At 42.8% G+C, this 17,581-nt stretch overlaps 1 protein-coding gene across 2 annotated transcripts in view; it reads right to left on the bottom strand.

The window, feature by feature from the left end:
* Window positions 1-17,581, bottom strand: part of TIMELESS (timeless circadian regulator) — a 146,561-nt gene that overhangs the window by 51,074 nt on the left and 77,906 nt on the right. For both annotated transcript variants that reach the window (XM_069970461.1, XM_069970462.1), the window contains 4 exons: window positions 15,754-15,855; window positions 15,465-15,620; window positions 13,277-13,410; window positions 4,660-4,747 (listed from right to left, as the gene is read on the bottom strand). In XM_069970461.1, the coding sequence (XP_069826562.1) occupies window positions 4,660-4,747; window positions 13,277-13,410; window positions 15,465-15,620; window positions 15,754-15,855 (480 nt within the window). The remainder of the gene's footprint in view (window positions 1-4,659; window positions 4,748-13,276; window positions 13,411-15,464; window positions 15,621-15,753; window positions 15,856-17,581) is intronic.

Raw genomic sequence — 17,581 nt, 5'->3', positions numbered from 1 at the left:
AGTGTTTTGGCAGCACGAGGGCTCTGTAAATGCGACATGAAAACGATAAATTCAAGGCTAAACCAACATTATAGTGTAAAAAATGTAATATTTCATTTTCACGCCACATTGTTCCACATTTGTGCCCGTCACCAGTGGGGTCCATATGCTCACTACACGCCTTGTTACATTCCTTGAGGGGTGCAGTTTCCATAATGGGGTCACTTGTGGGGGGTTTCAACTGTCTTGGCAACACAGGGGCCTTTTGAATGCAACATGGCCCCTCGAAATCCATTCCATCCAAATCCAGCCTTCAAAAACCAAAAGGCGATCCGTCCCTTCGGAGGCTTACCCTGCACCCGCATGGCGCTTTATGTACACATGTGGGGTATTTCCGTACTCAGGGGAAATTGCGCTACACATTAAATGTTTTTTTTTATCTTTTAACCCCTTGTGAAAATGAAAAAATCATGACAAGATTAATGATTTAGAGTAAATATTTTACAAAAATTACACTAAATGTTGGTCTAGCCTTGATTTTTTTTCCATTTCCACAAGGGGTTAAAAAAGAAAATGAACACAAAACGTGTAGGGTAGTTTCCCCTGAGTACGAAAATACCCCACATGTGGGCATAATGTGCCATATGGGCACAGGGCAAGCCACCAAAGGGACAGAGCGCCATTTAGAGGCTGGAATGGAGGATGGAGGCCATGTCGCAATTACAAAGCTCCTGTGCTGCCAGGACAGTAGAAACCCCTGACAAGTGACCCCATTCTGGAAACTACACCCCATAAGGAATCTAACAAGGGGTGCAGTGAGGATATGGACCCCACTGGTGACGGGCACTTACGTAGAACATGTGCCGAGAAAATAAAAAATACAATTTTTTTCATTTTCACGTCCCAAATGTGGCCGTCACCAGGGGCCCATATCCCCACTGCCCCCCTTGTTAGATTCCTTATGGGGTGTAGTATCCAGAATGGGGTCACTTGTGGGGGGTTTCTACTGTCCTGGCCGCACAGAGGCTTTGTAATTGCATCATGGCATTCTCTAATGGGAATGGCGGCCATACCTACTTAGCTGGGGAAAAGGGACAATTCTAATTTATTTGGGGTATTAGGCCAATTATTAGTTTATAAGGTTGGAAATGACAGGTGTCCATCAAATTCAACCTGTGTTGATCCAGAGGAAGGCAAAAACCCCTCGTGAGGCAGACGACAGTAGCCTCATCACAGGGGAAAAATTCCTTCCCGACTCCATAATGGCGATCAGAATAATCCCTGGACCAACGTGACCCCTGAAATAGGAATATGGGACAGAATTTAGATAATGTAGAACCCCAATGACGTGTAGTACGCCTTGAAGTGATCCAGTATGCAGAGGCCGGGGGGATCAGGACAGGTGTCACACTGGTAAATGGTGTCCTTCCTAATCCCCCTGTTACGCCACACTCTGCACTTCTTCTGGGGTCTCCCTTTCTCCAGTGTGGGGGACGTCACCTAGAAAATATTGTCCTGGTGCGATACGGGGTCCTTCATATCCAGAAGCGCTGGGTCCGCTCCATGGCTGCTAAATATTAGGGCTCTAATCACTGCTTCTGATATTTTCGGATCGTGCCGCAAGCTACAGTAGCTCAGGCAGCGAGGGACCGGAAGAGGGGGTGCTGGTATAAAAGTTATCCCCGTACAGGTGGTAACCTTTATCCAGCAGTGGGAAGATCAGTTCCCGGACGATCTTCCCACTAGTTCCGAGGATGGGGGGGGGGGAGGGGGCATCTGGGGGCTGCATTCGGGTGTCCCTTCCTACATACACTCTAAGGGTACGTGCACACTGCGGAATCGCGAAGATAACCCTTCGTGCATTCCGCAGTTGGCACCCTCCGGCGGACTGATGCAGGCGCGCGTCTCCGTCCGTGTCATAGACTCCATTCTATGCACGGGCGGATTCCGCTCTCCGTCCAACGTGTTCATTCTTTGGATGGACGACGGATTCCGCCCGTGCATAGAATGGAGTCTATGACACGGGTAGAGACATGCGCCCGCATCAGTCCGCCGGCGGGTGCCAGCTGCGGAATGCACGCAAGAGTTATCCTTCGCCATTCCGCAGTGTGCACGTACCCTAAATCTGTAAGTGTACCCTGAGGTACGCTCACAGAGTTTGTAGAATTTCACACCATACCGTCATCTCTTATTGGGACGGTACTGGCGGAAAAGACGTGTCTGGGGGGCAGCGTACGCTACGCTACCCCCAGACACGGCACTGGATGATGAGGATGAATGGAGGAAAGAAGGATCCCCCTCCATTCATCCTCACTGGCTGTTTCGGTGTCGGAGGCAATAATAACGTATCCCTGTGACGCCGAAAACACCCTGGGGGCCATCTTTATACGGGGACTAGTATATGGGGTATGTAGTGGTGTAGTGTCAAACTTTATTCAATGTAGTTTGGTGTAATGTAGTGTTTTTTACGTGTTTTTTTACAGTAAGTATAAAAAAAAAAACAACCTACGCCAACAAAGGAGTTGCTGATAAATGCCGCACTTATGTGCGGCACTTATCAGCAGACCGTGGCAGTAGAATATAGAAAAAAAAACACCCTACGCCAAAAAGGAGGAGTTGCTGATTAGTAGCGCACTTTCGTGCGATGCTGATCAACACTCAGCGGCGATAGGGTGCGGAAAATAGAAAAAAAAAAAATTTGAAAAAAAATAAATAAAAATTTTCTACATTCTGAACATCCCTGTAGCTGCTGATAAGTGTATTACACATATCAGCCGCTAGAGGGCAGCAGAGCGCAAAATACGGAAAAAGCCGACGCTGGAGCCGAAAATAGCCGAGAGAAGCCGAACGTGACGTCACGGAGGAAGCCGAAGACCCGAACAAACACGAGGATGCCGCAAACCCGGAAGACGCCGATCAGGAGCCCGGGACAGGTGAGTAATGTACAAATACCTGCTCTGGACCCCTCGGCTACCTAGCTGAGGGGTCCAGGGCAGGTATTTACTATTTTGTGGGACTCTGATCTCCGTGCCACCGGCCCGATCGCCGTGAACGGCCGGCCGGTACCGGACAGCCGTTCACGGCGATCGGGGCGGTGGCACGGTGACCACCATTACTTCGGACAGCACCGACCGCCATTTTTTTCCGGGTCATCGATGACCCGGAAAGGTTCCGATCGCCGCTATTGGCTGATCTGAATTGATCAGCCTATAGCGGCGATCGTAAGCACGGGGGGTGTTAACCACCCCCCGTGCCGTGAAGCTAAGATGGCCTGCTATGATTTATAGCAGGCCATCTTCCCCGATCGCTGTGTGCGAACACGCAGCGATCGGGGAAACATCGGGCGTAAATTTACGCCCTGATGCGCCAAGTACCAGGGCGCGAGGGCGTAAGTTTACGCCCGATGTCGTTAAGGGGTTAAAGTGTCACTGTTATGAATTTTTTTTTTGCAGAAATCAATAGACCAGGCGATTTTAAGAAACTTTGTAATTGGGTTTATTAGCCGAAAAATGCATTTTTATCATGAAAAAGCAGTTTGAAGCTCTCCCCCATGTCTTCATTGTTCTCCTATGGAGAGAGCTAAATAAAACAACAAAACAGGACAACAAAGAGTTAATCTACAAATACCTCACCCTTTATCTCCTCTGACAGTCACCACTGAGCTCTGATTACAGCTGTAACCCAGCTCCATGCCTATAATCCTCTGTTATCTGCTTTCTGCTGTCTGCTAACTCCCTCCTCCCCTCTCTATAGACCAGACTGGGTACGTCTGATGCAACAAGTCACAATTTCCTGATTTTTTTGCAGTGGATGGAAAAGAGGAGGGAGGGGGGGACCTGGGAAAAAGCTTTTTAAATGCAAATAATGGCATATTTGGCTAATAAACCCAATTACAAAGTTACTTAAAAATCGCCTGGACTATTGATTTCTGCAAAAAAAAAAAAAGGGACTCTAAGTTGAAGATACAGATATGTCCAAGTCAGACCCTGTATGTTTGAATCACTATTGTGATTCTTTTTTTATCCATGTTTCCCTGACAGTGCACCCCATATGCAAGTGCTGATGTTGTATTTATGTCAGCTTTAAAGATGTTGTCTAGGCAAAACTACCTAACGGATAGGGAACAAGTAAGAGATAGCAAGGGTCCAACCTCCGTTAAACCCCCCATCTCCGTACCAGCCCAGGCTTCTTTGTTATGAATACAACCATGGGTACGGCAAGTGACCCGTGGCTCTACTTGTTCCTATGGAGTCCCCAGAAAGAGCAGAGTGCTGTGGATAGGGGACAAGTTAGTTTTGCCTGGACAACCTATTTAGTGCCTTATATTTGCTGTACGGGCTTTGTCAGGAGTGCCTGCTTCTGGACATACTATACATGGACTTCACAAGCGCAATTCGGGCACTTGCAAATCCAAAACAAATCTGTTATTCGTGAAGACACAAAGTTAATTTGCTCATCTCCATTTGATGGTGTATAGGCTTTAAGGTAAATATTAACATACTGTATATGCATGTACAAAACAAGTTTCTTTTGCCTAATATTTAGCTAACAGATACAAGCTGATATTTTAGCTGTTTTCTAAAATATATGCAAAGTATTAGCTGTTATCTTAGTATACATAGAACATCAATTCTGTAATCCCATATGCAGCTCCAATCGAATTTAATTAGAAATACTTACATTATGAAGCCCCTTGTGGTAAATTATATCTTTATCTCCAATAGACTTCAATCCTTGAATTATATATGAGCCACCAAACCGAGAATGCCTGGAACAAGAAAACCCCAGCTCAGCAAATTCAATTGATGTCTATAAATTAATACATGTGAGACTCGCAACCGAGGCTCCATGGACACTTGTTTTGCATATTTAAATTTTTGGGGGAATCAGTGGAGACTCTTGATTGAGTACTTCATTGGAATTTTTTCACTGATCTCGAGTTTAGTGATTACTGTGTTTTGTTGGTTAATACACGTGAATTATCTTGTGTTTAAGTATTAGGGCCTCATTTTGGTCATTATTTTACAAGATGCAAACAATTCTGGTTTTCAAGAGGGCATAATACAATAATCACCATAACCTGTACATTTTATGGGTACCTCACTTGCATATATGCGACTTTTTAATAGTTTGGGCAATTCATCATGGGGTAATACCAAATGATTAATGTTTGTTTATATATTTAAAAAATAGCAAAATGGGGTGATGTAAACTTTTGGGGCAGGTTTATATTCCCACACAGTATTTTGCAACCAAAACCAGAAGTGGATTAAAAAGACAGAAATGCTATGTTCACACACTCTTGAAATTTAGGGGATGGCTGTTGTTTTGAAAAAACAGACATTTGCAGTAAAATTATTGCAATCCACTAAATTTCAACAGTGTGTGAACATAGCTTGTGTTTTCTTTTTATAACACATTTTTATTTCACATTTAGGAAAGAAAAGTTTATAAAGTAGCGCGAGGTATCACGTTATTAAAATAATAAATATGAATCATACATACATGTAGGCTAATACGTAGAATACAGGAGGACCCATGCGAGGTACAGCATATAAAGTATAACAATGTGCCACAAGATAAAGAATATCTGTCAGTTAAGTATTGGATAAAGCAGAAGACTTCGTACAGTGTTCCGTCCATAGCTGCCATTTATGGGAAAACAAATTGTAATTACCTAAACGTTGGGCTACCAATTTCTCCATTTCAAAATTGTGAGACACCATTGCCCTGATATATGCCAACATAGGAAGTGAAGTCAACTTCCACAGCCTGACTATAGCCAACCTTGTAGCCATTAAGAAGTAGACCATTACGGTAAGAACTGGTGGGGCAACAGACTCCAATGTGAGACTGAGCAACACCACCTCCGGACCACATGGAGGAACAGTCTTAAGGAGCTGCGTCAATTCACCCTTTATCTGAGATCATAGAGGAGACACAAGGGGGCAGTCCCACCAAATATGCATCAGTGTACCTATGGACTGATGGCATTTCCAGCATGTCCTGGAAAAAACAGGAAATATCTTAGATTCTGTACAGGGTATATCACCACCGGTATATCAGTTTGCCAGAGGATTCCAAATGATTGGTGCACTTGGAGATCCTTTTATGTAATGAGAATATTTCACTCCATTGCTCATCAGTGAAGGAACAAGAAAGATCTGCTTTAATTTTTTTTGGAGCGTGAGATGTCCCTGTGATTCCCCATAGAGACACCCTTTTTAGCTTTGGTAGAGTTAAAGTAGGTTTGTTCATACCGGGTAGGTGGGCAATACCACCACCACCCTTTCAGAGATTGCGCATTGCACGGAAATTCTCTATGGAAAACACTTTTTGACTAGAACAAAAAAACACTACCCCCAAAAAAAAAAAAAAAAAAAAACTATCTTCACACAGAAGAAACATCTGAGCCAAAACACAAATTTTTGAAAATAATTAATGAAGTTTATTTAAACAGTTATTTTGAAAACATGATCATCACACAAAAGTTCATAAAATATTCTTTATAAAAAAAAGGAGGACAACACAAGACAGACAACACAACATAAGGAAAGGGAGACAGCACGGTTCACACGTGTCATATGAAAAAATCAATAAGTAAAATGCATGCTTTGACCAGCGGATTTTATATATTACAAAGTGCCATGTGCATCATGCAATAGACTGAAAATAGTAACGATTATAGTATTACATGGATTAGTTTTCAGAGGTGAAGGATGAAGAGGTAAAAGTGCAAAGTGCTTAAGTACCAACTAGTAATCACCTCAAAAAGGAAAATAGAACACATAACTGAAAATTACAGACACCATGCATGCGAGCCGTGCAGCTCCCTTACCCACAGGAACACCCCAACGCACGTTTCGGTACGTCCTTCGTCAGGCCTCCTTTTGAGGTGATTACTAGTTGGTACTTAAAGTGACACTGTCACCCCCCTATTTGCATTTTGACTGCTCTCCACAGGTGTAAAGGGTAAATGTTACAGCTTTCATTACTTTATATCACTGTTAAAACTTAATCCCCACATGACACAACACAAACAAGCATTATACAAATGGTGGCCTCAATTCCACCCTAACTGATAACGTCACTGCAATGTTCAAAAAATCATCAGGGGTTAAATAAATAAATAATACATGGTATTGTCTCACCCATCTGATGTCTTGTTCAAGTGGTGTTGCTATTGAGTAGCTTGCGGGGGTGGAGAGAGTCCAGCGTTCAGGTGTTAGAGACCTGCTGGCCCTGCTATGCACTACATGGATTATAGGCCGTACTATCCCTGCTCGCACAGGGAACAGCGGGGCACTCGCCCTTAGAAGGGCGACCCCTACCCCGAGCTACCCCTTTGTCAAGAAAACCCTAATTTTCCCTTCCTAACGTGCAGGTACCCCACCTTCCGACGCGTTTCTGCCAGGTGTACTGGGGTTATCAAGGAAGCGAGGCACACAGGGAAAACCAAAAAAACAAAAAAAACAAATCAAAAATAAAAATGAACTGACAATAAGGCTCCGGTATGGTGTCCGGGCCTATAGGGGTACGTGTGGTTGGTCCCTGCAGTGGCAGGTGACCCCCTTCCTGGCATTAGTATCAAGCCAGGACGCTATGGAAGCAGTGGCTACCTGTTCCTGTGCCGATACACAGGGATTAAATCACATTAGTCCGCGCTGCAGACCGTCTGACGCGATGCGTCATTGCACATCATGACGTCATCACGTATTTCTCACGGTGCGCTGCGGCGTCACCTAGGCGACCTCTGTAAACAACTCAAGCGCCGTCTGGTGAACCATAGAAGCCCTTTGGGTTTAAAGCAGGATATCTCAGGACTGGCTACAAAAAATACAGAGATCTATTTATTTAACTCAATATACATTATGTATTTACACCATACAAAAATATTAAGGGATGTACAGAAGGCCCTACCCAGTGGCAAGGTAGAAACCAAAGGCTGTACATACATAGAGTGCACACAGAAAACTATCCATTAAAGAAATTACCATCTTAAATGCCAATGGCAGGCCACAACTTACAAGAAACATGAGAAGCTGAGCTGTTCATTCATCCTGTTTGGTGCTGTTGTTTTTAACCTGAATATCCATTCAGTTTCTCGCTGAAGGACTCTCTTGTGCCAGTTCCCCCCCCGTACTGGGGGTTGCACCACATCTATGCCCATGAATTTTAAGCCACTCATATCTCCCCCATGCTCCGTGTTGATATGCCTCGCCAGAGGTTTATCCATCTCACGTCTTATGTCACATAGATGTTCTCCAATCCTGCGGCAGAATTCGCGGATCGTTTTACCCACGTACTCCTTACCGCAGCTGCATGTCGCTTTATAGATCACCCCTTTTGTCCTACAGTTAATGAAGCTCTTGATGTCATATTTCGTGCCTGTTATATTGCCCCCATCCGTGACGTCACCGCTGCATAGGCCCCGCCCCCTCATCAGCCATTGGAAGGGCCAGCCTAAAGCTCTATGCCCCACCCCCTAGATTGTCCCACACCAATGGCCGCTAGGTGGGGGTCCTATGAGGCGATGACGTCACTGCAATAGGGGCGGGGCGATGTGGCAAATAGTCCGTGAGGCCCCGCCCACATACCAATCCACAGGTGATAAAAAACACTTTTACTAGAACAAGCACCATGAGGTGTGATATAAAATAAGTAATGTAAAGGGTAAATGTTACAGCTTTCATCTGTGGAGAGCAGTCAAAATGCAAATAGGGGGTGACAGTGTCACTTTAAGCACTTTGCACTCTTCATCCTTCACCTCTAAAAACTAATCCATGTAATACTATCATCGTTACTAGCACGCTTTGCCTCCGCCATTTTCCGTCTATTGCATGATGCACATGGCACTTTGTAAAATATAAAATCCGCTGGTCAAAGCATGCCTTTTACTTATTGATTTTTTCATATGACACGTGTGAACCGTGCTGTCTCCCTTTCCTTATGTTGTGTTGTCAGTCTTGTGTTGTCCTCCTCTTTTTTTTTTTATAAAGAATATTTTATGAACTGTTGTGTGATAATCATGTTTTCAAAAAAACTGTTTAAATAAACTTCATTAATTATTTCCAAAAATGTGTGGTTTAGCTCAGATGTTTCTTCTGTGTGAAGATAGTTTGTGGGGGTGGTGTATGTGTTATACATCTTTGAGCATAGAGTGTATTTTTGGTTACTCTTTGGAGGATATATAGCAAAAGTTTCTTTTTTTGGTATAACAGAAAACAGTAGTAAACCATTAGAATTGCTAATGTCTGACAAAGAGGAAATGCCAAGGGTTGTCAAAAGGCCGTAGGTCTAGAGAAGGTAAGTAGCGTTTAAGGGCTGATAATGGTAAGTCGGAAAGCCTTCTAGGGCATAAACCAGGAGGTTTTAGCGCAGAATAGCCAAGTTTTAAATACAGCTTTAATAACAGGGTTCCCACTGTTGGAAGGTTTGTTAACAATAGCAGTTTTCCACAGTTCATCGTTTAGGGAGGTACAATTAAGAACAGCAGATTCCATGGATACCCACTGAGGACAAGAGGTCAGTGTACAACACTGTAGCTATCTTTGCAGTAGTAGTTTTTGCAATTTAGCAAGGATGCAAGCGGGTACTGTTACAGGTAAATTTCGGAAATAGTAAAGCACCTTGGGTAAAAGCAACATTTTTGTGGCAGCTACCTGTCCTACCGACAACATGGCAAAAGACGAATAGGATTTAATGTCTTTTACTGAACTCATTAGGAGAGTATCGTAATTAGTGGAGATCAATTTAGAGAGAAGAGGTAAGGGTTATTCCCAGATATGGAATATTAAATGGATTTGGTTATGTTCAATTTATAATAGCTAACAGCACATCAAGGGCGGAGGGTGGGGCTGTAGCGGGATCTTAGGGAAAGATGATGAAGTCACCCGCAAACAGACCTATGTGGTGTTCTTTTGGGCCAATGAGTACTCCTAAGATTTGCGGGAATATATGTACTGGGCAAAGGGTTCCATGGCCAGAACCAATATAAATGGAGACAGGGGGCATCCCTACCATGTGCCGTTGGATATTGTAAATTTAGAGGACAGGGTACCAGCAGTGTACACTGAAGCTGAGGCCGTAGTGTATAACGACATAATAGCAGGTAAGGAGGTATCACAAAATTTCTCTCAAGTAGTCCCAGTGTACTGTACGCGGTTGAACGCCTTCTCCGCATAGCCTGTGTTTTCAATCGTCTTCTGGTTACAGTTGAAAAATACTGACCAAAATACTGAGCAAAAATACTGTGTATGAACATAGCCTCAATAAGTTTTTGTAGCCACCCTTCCTTCAGGGAACATCTATAAGAAATATCACAATTGCTCATAGAGATCAGTGCAGTACCTATGTACTGCATTGATCAATGTTGTCTACATTCAATTGCTACAAGCTGCTGAAGGCATTTAAATGGTTAAATAGCTTGCATGGAATGCACCATGCCGGCTATGAGTCGCAATTCCTGGCTGCTACAAAAGGTCATGGGACCTTAACCCCTTAAGGACGGAGCCAATTTTCGTTTTTGCGTTTTCGTTTTTTCCTCCTTGTGTTTAAAAGGCCATAGCACTTGCATTTTTCCACCTAGAAACCCATATGACCCCTTAATTTTTTGCGTCACTAATTGTACTTTGCAATGACAGGCTGAATTTTTGCATAAAGTACACTGCGAAACCAGGAAAAAATTCAAAGTGTGGTAAAATTGAACAAAAAAACGCATTTCTTTTATTTGGGGGGTATTTGTTTGTACGCCATTCGCCCTGGGGTAAAACTGACTTGTTGTGCATGTTCCTCAAGTTGTTACGATTACAACGATATATAACATGTATAACTTTTCTTTTATCTGATGGCTTGTAAAAAATTCAAACCATTGTTAACAAATATACGTCCCTTAACCTCTTAAGGACATATGACGTACCGGTACGTCATATGTCCTCACTTGCACTTCAAAGCGGGGCCGCCGCGCGGCCCCGCTTTGAAGTGCCGCGATCCCGGGTGCCGCGAGTAGCCCGGGACCGCCGCTATTAGCGGGCACGGTCTGATCGCCGTGCCCGCTAATTAGCTAATCGGAGGCAGCTGTCAAAGTTGACAGCTGCCTCCGATTACCGGAGGCAACGTTTCCCTGGTGTCTAGTGGGGGAGATCGCTCCTCCGGGACCTTGTCCCGGAGAAGCGATCTCCGTTACTGATGCCGGCCGGGGACGCGTCCAAGATGGCGCCGTCCTCGGCTCGGCACTCGTTCGTTTTCGGCTGCAGCAGCCGAAAGCAAACGAGTGCCGATCTCATGGATCTCTGCAGCATATCTATGCTGCAGAGATCTCAATGAGAGATCCAAGTGTATATACTAGAAGTCCCCTAGGGGGGCTTCTAGTATATGTGTAAAAAAAAAAAAAAAAAAAAAAAAAGTGTTGTTAATAGTAAAAAGCCCCCTCCCCTAATAAAAGTCTGAATCACCCCCCTTTTCCCAGGTTTTAAATAAAAGTAAACAAATAAATAAATAAACATGTTTGCTATCGCCGCGTGCGTAATCGCCCGAACTATTAATTAATCACATTCCTGATCTCGTACGGTTAACGGCGTCAGCGCAAAAAAATCCCAAAGTGCAAAATTGCGCATTTTTGGTCGCATCAAATCCAGAAAAAATGTAATATAAAGCGATCAAAAAGTCGTATATGCGCTATCAAGGTACCGATAGAAAGATCACATCATGGCGCAAAAAATGACACCTCGCACAGCCCCATAGACCAAAGGATAAAAGTGCTATAAGCCTGGGAATAGAGCGATTTTAAGGCACGTATATTGGTTAACAACGGTTTGAATTTTTTACAGGCCATCAGATACAATATAAGTTATACATGTTATATATCGTTTTAATCGTAACAACTTGAGGAACATGCATAACAAGTCAGTTTTACCACAGGGCGAATGGCGTAAAAACACATTTCCCCCAAATAAAAGAAATGCGTTTTTTTTTTCAATTTCACCACACTTTGAATTTTTTTCTGGTTTCGCAGTGTACTTTATGCAAAAATTCAGCCTGTAATTGCAAAGTACAATTAGTGAAGCAAAAAATAAGGGGTCATGTGGGTTTCTAGGTGGAAAAATGCAAGTGCTATGACCTTTTAAACACAAGGAGGAAAAACCGAAAACGTAAAAACGAAAATGGGCCATGTCCTTAAAGGGTTAAAATCGCTCCATTCCCACACTTATAACGCTTTTATCCTTTGGTCTATGGGGCTGTCTCAGGTGTAATTTTTTTGCGCCATGATGTTTTCTATCGGTACCTTGATTGAGCATATACGACTTTTTGATTGCTTTTTATTACATTTTTTCTGGATTTAATGCGAATAAAAATGAACAATTTTGCACTTTGGGATTTTTTGGCGCTTACGCCGTTTACCGTGCGAGATCAGTAATGTGATTAATTAATAGTTTGGGCAATTATGGACGCGGCAGCAGCAAACATGTTTATTTCCTTATTTACTTTTATTTATAACATGGGGGAAAGGGGGGTAATTCAAACTTTTATTAGGGGAGGGGGCTAGCAAAGATCAATAAGATCGGCACTCGTTTGCTTTCGGCTGCTGCAGCCGAAAACAAACGAGTGCCGAGCCGGGGTCAGCTCCATCTTGGCGGAGACCCCGGCAGTCACCAGACACTGAGATCACGTTGTCCCGGAGGAGCGATCTCCGCCACTAGACACCAGGGAACGACTCCAGAAGGTAATCGGATGCAGCTGTCAACTTTGACAGCTGCATCCAATAACCTTATTAGCTGGCACGGCGATCGGACCGTGCCCGCTAACAGCCACAGTCCCGACCTACACGTGTGGCACCCGGGATCGCGGCCCCGCTCTGAACACCTCTTCCGGACATATGACGTACGGGTACGTCATATATCCCTAAGAGGTTAAAGGGACCCAATCAGCAGGACTGTGTTGATATAGTTCCCAGCAGCACAGTATAGAGCTACTGTGCAGCCTGCCTACATGACTAATTGTGCCCCTCTGCCTGCCTCACACTGAAAAATAAAACATCTTTTTCTGCTTTTTACAGCTACTACTGCTACCATGGCTGGTATGTTCCGCAAGCTGCACAGTACACAGTACACAGTAGCCTTATACTGTGCTGCTGGGAACCACATCAGCACAATCATGCTGATTGGTTCCCTTCAAAAAGGGTTAAATTCCGTTATTGCAGATTTACCTACCACATCTGCTGGAAGTTAGTTCCACGCATCTACTACACTTTGAATAATCATCTTGTTTGCAGAATCGTACTCACATATTGAAAACTCACCTAGTACCACGCTGAAAAACTCTGCTCTTTTTTTCTGCCATTTCCCTTTGTCGAAGAATCTCCAAGTCTTTAAGGTCCGTTGCTCTTTCAGCGGAAAATCGGGCCTGACCGGTTGCAGCCAACTGCTCAGAGTTCTGTAAAGTAGTTCATAATATATATATATTTATTATATATAGACACACACACATATATAATAAATTTTGCATATGCAAGAGGTAGCACTCCTGGACAAACTGTATATTTTTAAAAAAAAAAGTTTTTTTTTTTTTTTTTTGGGGGGGGGGGGGTGCATTATAGTAAACTTCAAGTCTGTCAATTCGATTATTTACCATATAGAAAGAAGAAAAATGTGCCCAACGCTACATAGATAAATAGGTTAGGGATATAAAGTAGAAAATAAGACAAATATACATTATTGCTGCATTTTATATTGTATAAATTTTGTGTTTATATGATTACATTTTCCGATCACTGACCTCGGGTGTAATTTTAGTTGAGTGCGCCTCACTTTATTATTTACCAAGTGGCTACATCTAAAGGGGAATTTCAATCTGGGTTAGTTAGGCCTTATCCACAGAGATCAAGGTGGTCCAGAGGCCCCCCCCAATCTCGCGAAAGGGGACCTCAAAATCCTGGGTTGGAGCAATGTACACTGCTTTTAACACCTTTTTCCCCTTGAAATTTTAATCTATTTCTACAATTACGTTGCTAAGTGTTATTCTTCACATTTCTGGCATATTAAAGTCTTTCATTGGGTTTTCCCACTACAAGTATCCATGACCAGTGGATTGGACTACAAAAACCTCCACGTTCACTTCTAGGGGAGATCCTGATGTGTGCTCTTCATTATAGCGAATAATCATTCAACCTTTTCTGTACAGTGATGCCCCCGGCCGCCGGAGCCGATACTTTACCTGATCCCGACCCTGGCTTGCTGCGGCGGTTCCCGGTGTCTTCAGCAAGCCGGAGCGGGTACCAGCTGCGGGTACCCCCTCCCCCCCTCTGGTGGGGATCGGGCGGCCGGGGCTGCGGGAGGTGTTAAAGGGGCTGCGGGCGGACGGCTGGCTGGAGCATATACTTCACCTGGTCCCCGCTCCGGCTTGCTGAAGACACCGGGAACCACCGAAGCAAGCCGGAATCAGGTAAAGTATCAGCTCCGGCGGCCGAGGGGTTTAACGGGGCGGGCTGCGGACAAACTCGCAGCAGGGATGTACATCCCCGTTGAGTGTTTGTCTGCCATTCAAAGTATAGGGACAGGATCCGCAGCGGACTCGAGGGGACTCGCTGCGGATCCTGCAAGTGGGTTTCTACCCTTAGGGTGCCTTCACACGTACCGTATTGCTGCGTATTTATTGCTGTGAGTTTCTCGCACATAAATCCACAGTGATACTGATTGCTATCAAGTCAATGTATGTGTATTACTACATGCGAGTTTGGTGCGATTTTTACATGCGAGTTTTGATTTGCACATGATTTTCACAGGCGAGTTTAACACCACAAAAAACGCAGCTACTTTCATGCGAGTTTTATGCGATAAATACGCAGCGATACGGTACGTGTGAAGGCACCCTTAAACCAAAGCAAATTTTCCCATAAGAAATCATAGAAATGCAGACAATTGGTTCCACACCCCAAAAATAATGAAAACAAGAGCTGACAGACTGCAGGGAGCATGAAGGAATGAGCAGGGCAGATGTGAGCACAGTATAGAAGCACTGTCTGTCTGAGGAGAGAGGGGTGAAAGCTACGAAGAGATTACCTCCACATTCCTGTCCCCTGATGCAGGCCCCAGCCTGAAATGGATCTGCTATGATTTGGAAGGTGAGGGAGACGTCCTGAGTACAGTGCTGTAGACCCCTCTATGCAGACCATGCCGCTCCCCCACTCGCGCTCCCACCCAGTACAGGGAGCTCTTAAACCAATTCACAATTTTGAAAAACTGAGCTCTTAAACCAAAACGCTCTTAAACCAAGTTAATCTTAAACCAAGCTACCACTGTATTTCCATTCACCACTTCAGACCGAGACTACACTTATGAGGTCACATTTTTTTCAGTCTTGTGATGGGTATCAATTTTAATGCCATAATGCAGTGGAAATCCTCATTTAAGCAAAAAAAAAAAAAAAAAAAAAACACACCTCAGAGAAAAGCAATCATTGCATTTTGTTGCTGATTGGCAGTCACTTACCTGATCTCTGAACATAAGAGACACTGTTTCTAGTACATGCATGCTCCATTGTTGCTCTGTCTCTGAACTAGCCAAGAACTTTACTAGGTCATCCATACCACTCATGTGAATTGCCCATAATACTCTATCATGAGTGCTAGCATCATCATCCACATTCTAAAAAAGAAAAATGTAATAAGATAACAAAGGTATATAAAGACATCTTTTCGTCATCTTAGAACTGAGGCAGTCCTACAATATGGCTTTATGCCAACAAAATGTACTCTAGTAACAAAGATGGACAGAATACCTTTTCCTCTTCAGGATCAGCAGGTACATGAAGGATATTTCGCACTAGTAAAAGAATCCTTTCAATTAATAAGTTGTGCTCCTCTTCACGCTGCTCCCAGTCCTATAAGAAAATATCAGAAGTAGAAACTGAATTATAAAAAGCATGATTAACCCCTTGCCTCCGCAGCCTGTTTTGGCCTTAATGACCAGGGCCTATTTTTCAAATCTGACCTGTTTCTCTTTTTGTAGTGATAACTCTGCGATGCTTTTAACTATTGCGGTTACTCTGAGATAGTTTTTTCGTGACATACTCCTCTTTATGTTTGTGGTATACTTTTGTTGATACACTCAGTAGTTTTTTGTAAAAAGCACAACATTTGCGCAAAAATTTGAAAAATTTACGTTTCTTTCTATTCAAAATTCTCTTGTTCTAAGAAAGATCGTCATATCACATAAAAATTATTACTGCAACATCTACAACATGTCTACTTTATGGTGCCGTCATTTGGTGAACGTCCTTTTACTTGTTAGGATGTTAGAGGACTTTGAAATATTGCAGCGATTTTTCAAATTTTCAGGAAAATTTCAAATTCTGATTTTATTAGGGACCAGTTCAGTTCTGAAGTGGATTTGTGGGGCCTGTATGTTGGTTACCCCCATAAATCTCTCCACTGTAAAGACTGCACCCCTCAAAGTATTCAAAGTAACATTTCATAAGTTTATTAACCCTTTAGGTTTTTCACAGAAATTTAAGCAAGTTGGAGGGGAAATTTAAAATTTTCATTTTTTTGGGCAGATATTCCATTTTAATCAATTTTTTCCTCTAACACAGCAAATACTACCTGAGAAATGGAACTCCATATTTATTCTGCTTGTTCCAATGTTTCTAGAAATCCGCCATATGTGGCCGCAGTCCGTCACCTGACTCAACCACAGGCTGCAGACATGACAGAGACCTGGGGAATTTTGGGGCCTTTTTTTATTTCAGGTTTTTTTTTTAGCCAGTATATCATGTCACAGAGGCCTTGCGGTGCCAAAATATTTGTGTAAGACAAGTTGACGTTTCCATTGGTACAATTCTGGGGAACATGTGACACCCTGATCATTTTTTGATTAATTTTTTATGAGGTGGTATGAATAAAAAACAAACACAATTTAGCAGCATTTTTTCACCATTTTTTTTGTTTGCAGCTTACTATACATCACATAAGACATGTTATCTTTATTCATCAGGTCGGTACGATTACAGTGATATCCATGTTATATAGCTTTTGTTATAGTTTATGCCATTGATACTATATACACTGTTTGTGTCTTGCATATTGTAAGGGCAGTAATATTTGAGGACTTATTTGAGGGATTTTTCTTTTGCGGCATAAGCTAAAGTTTTTAGTGGTACACCTTTTGGGTACATGTGATGTTTTGATAGCTGTTTTCTTTATTTTTTTTAGGGGCGGGATTAACAAATTTTTTTTATTTTGATTAGTTTTTCATTTTTTTTTTATGGCGTTAATCAGGCGGGTTAAATAATGTAACCGGTTAATAGACTGCGTCATTACGGACGCGATGATACCAAACATATGTATCTTATTTATAGGGGATCATTTATAAAGGGGGATGGGGAATATGTATATTTATATATTTTAATTAATTATTTATTGTATGTATGTATGTATGTATGTATGTATGTATGTATGTATGTATGTATGTATGTGTTTTTTTTACTTTTGCAGGCATATATATAATGCAGTACAGCACCTGATCTGTGCCGTACTGCATTATATACTGAATGAGTTGTCAGTGTAACACACTGACCACTCATTCAAACGATCAGGTCCCTGCAGTGC

The sequence above is a fragment of the Dendropsophus ebraccatus genome, chromosome 5 (genome assembly GCF_027789765.1).
Source record: "Dendropsophus ebraccatus isolate aDenEbr1 chromosome 5, aDenEbr1.pat, whole genome shotgun sequence".
Lineage (NCBI taxonomy): Eukaryota > Metazoa > Chordata > Amphibia > Anura > Hylidae > Dendropsophus > Dendropsophus ebraccatus.
The sequence above is the reverse complement of the archived record's forward strand: the minus strand, read 5'-3'. Positions and strand labels throughout refer to the sequence as shown.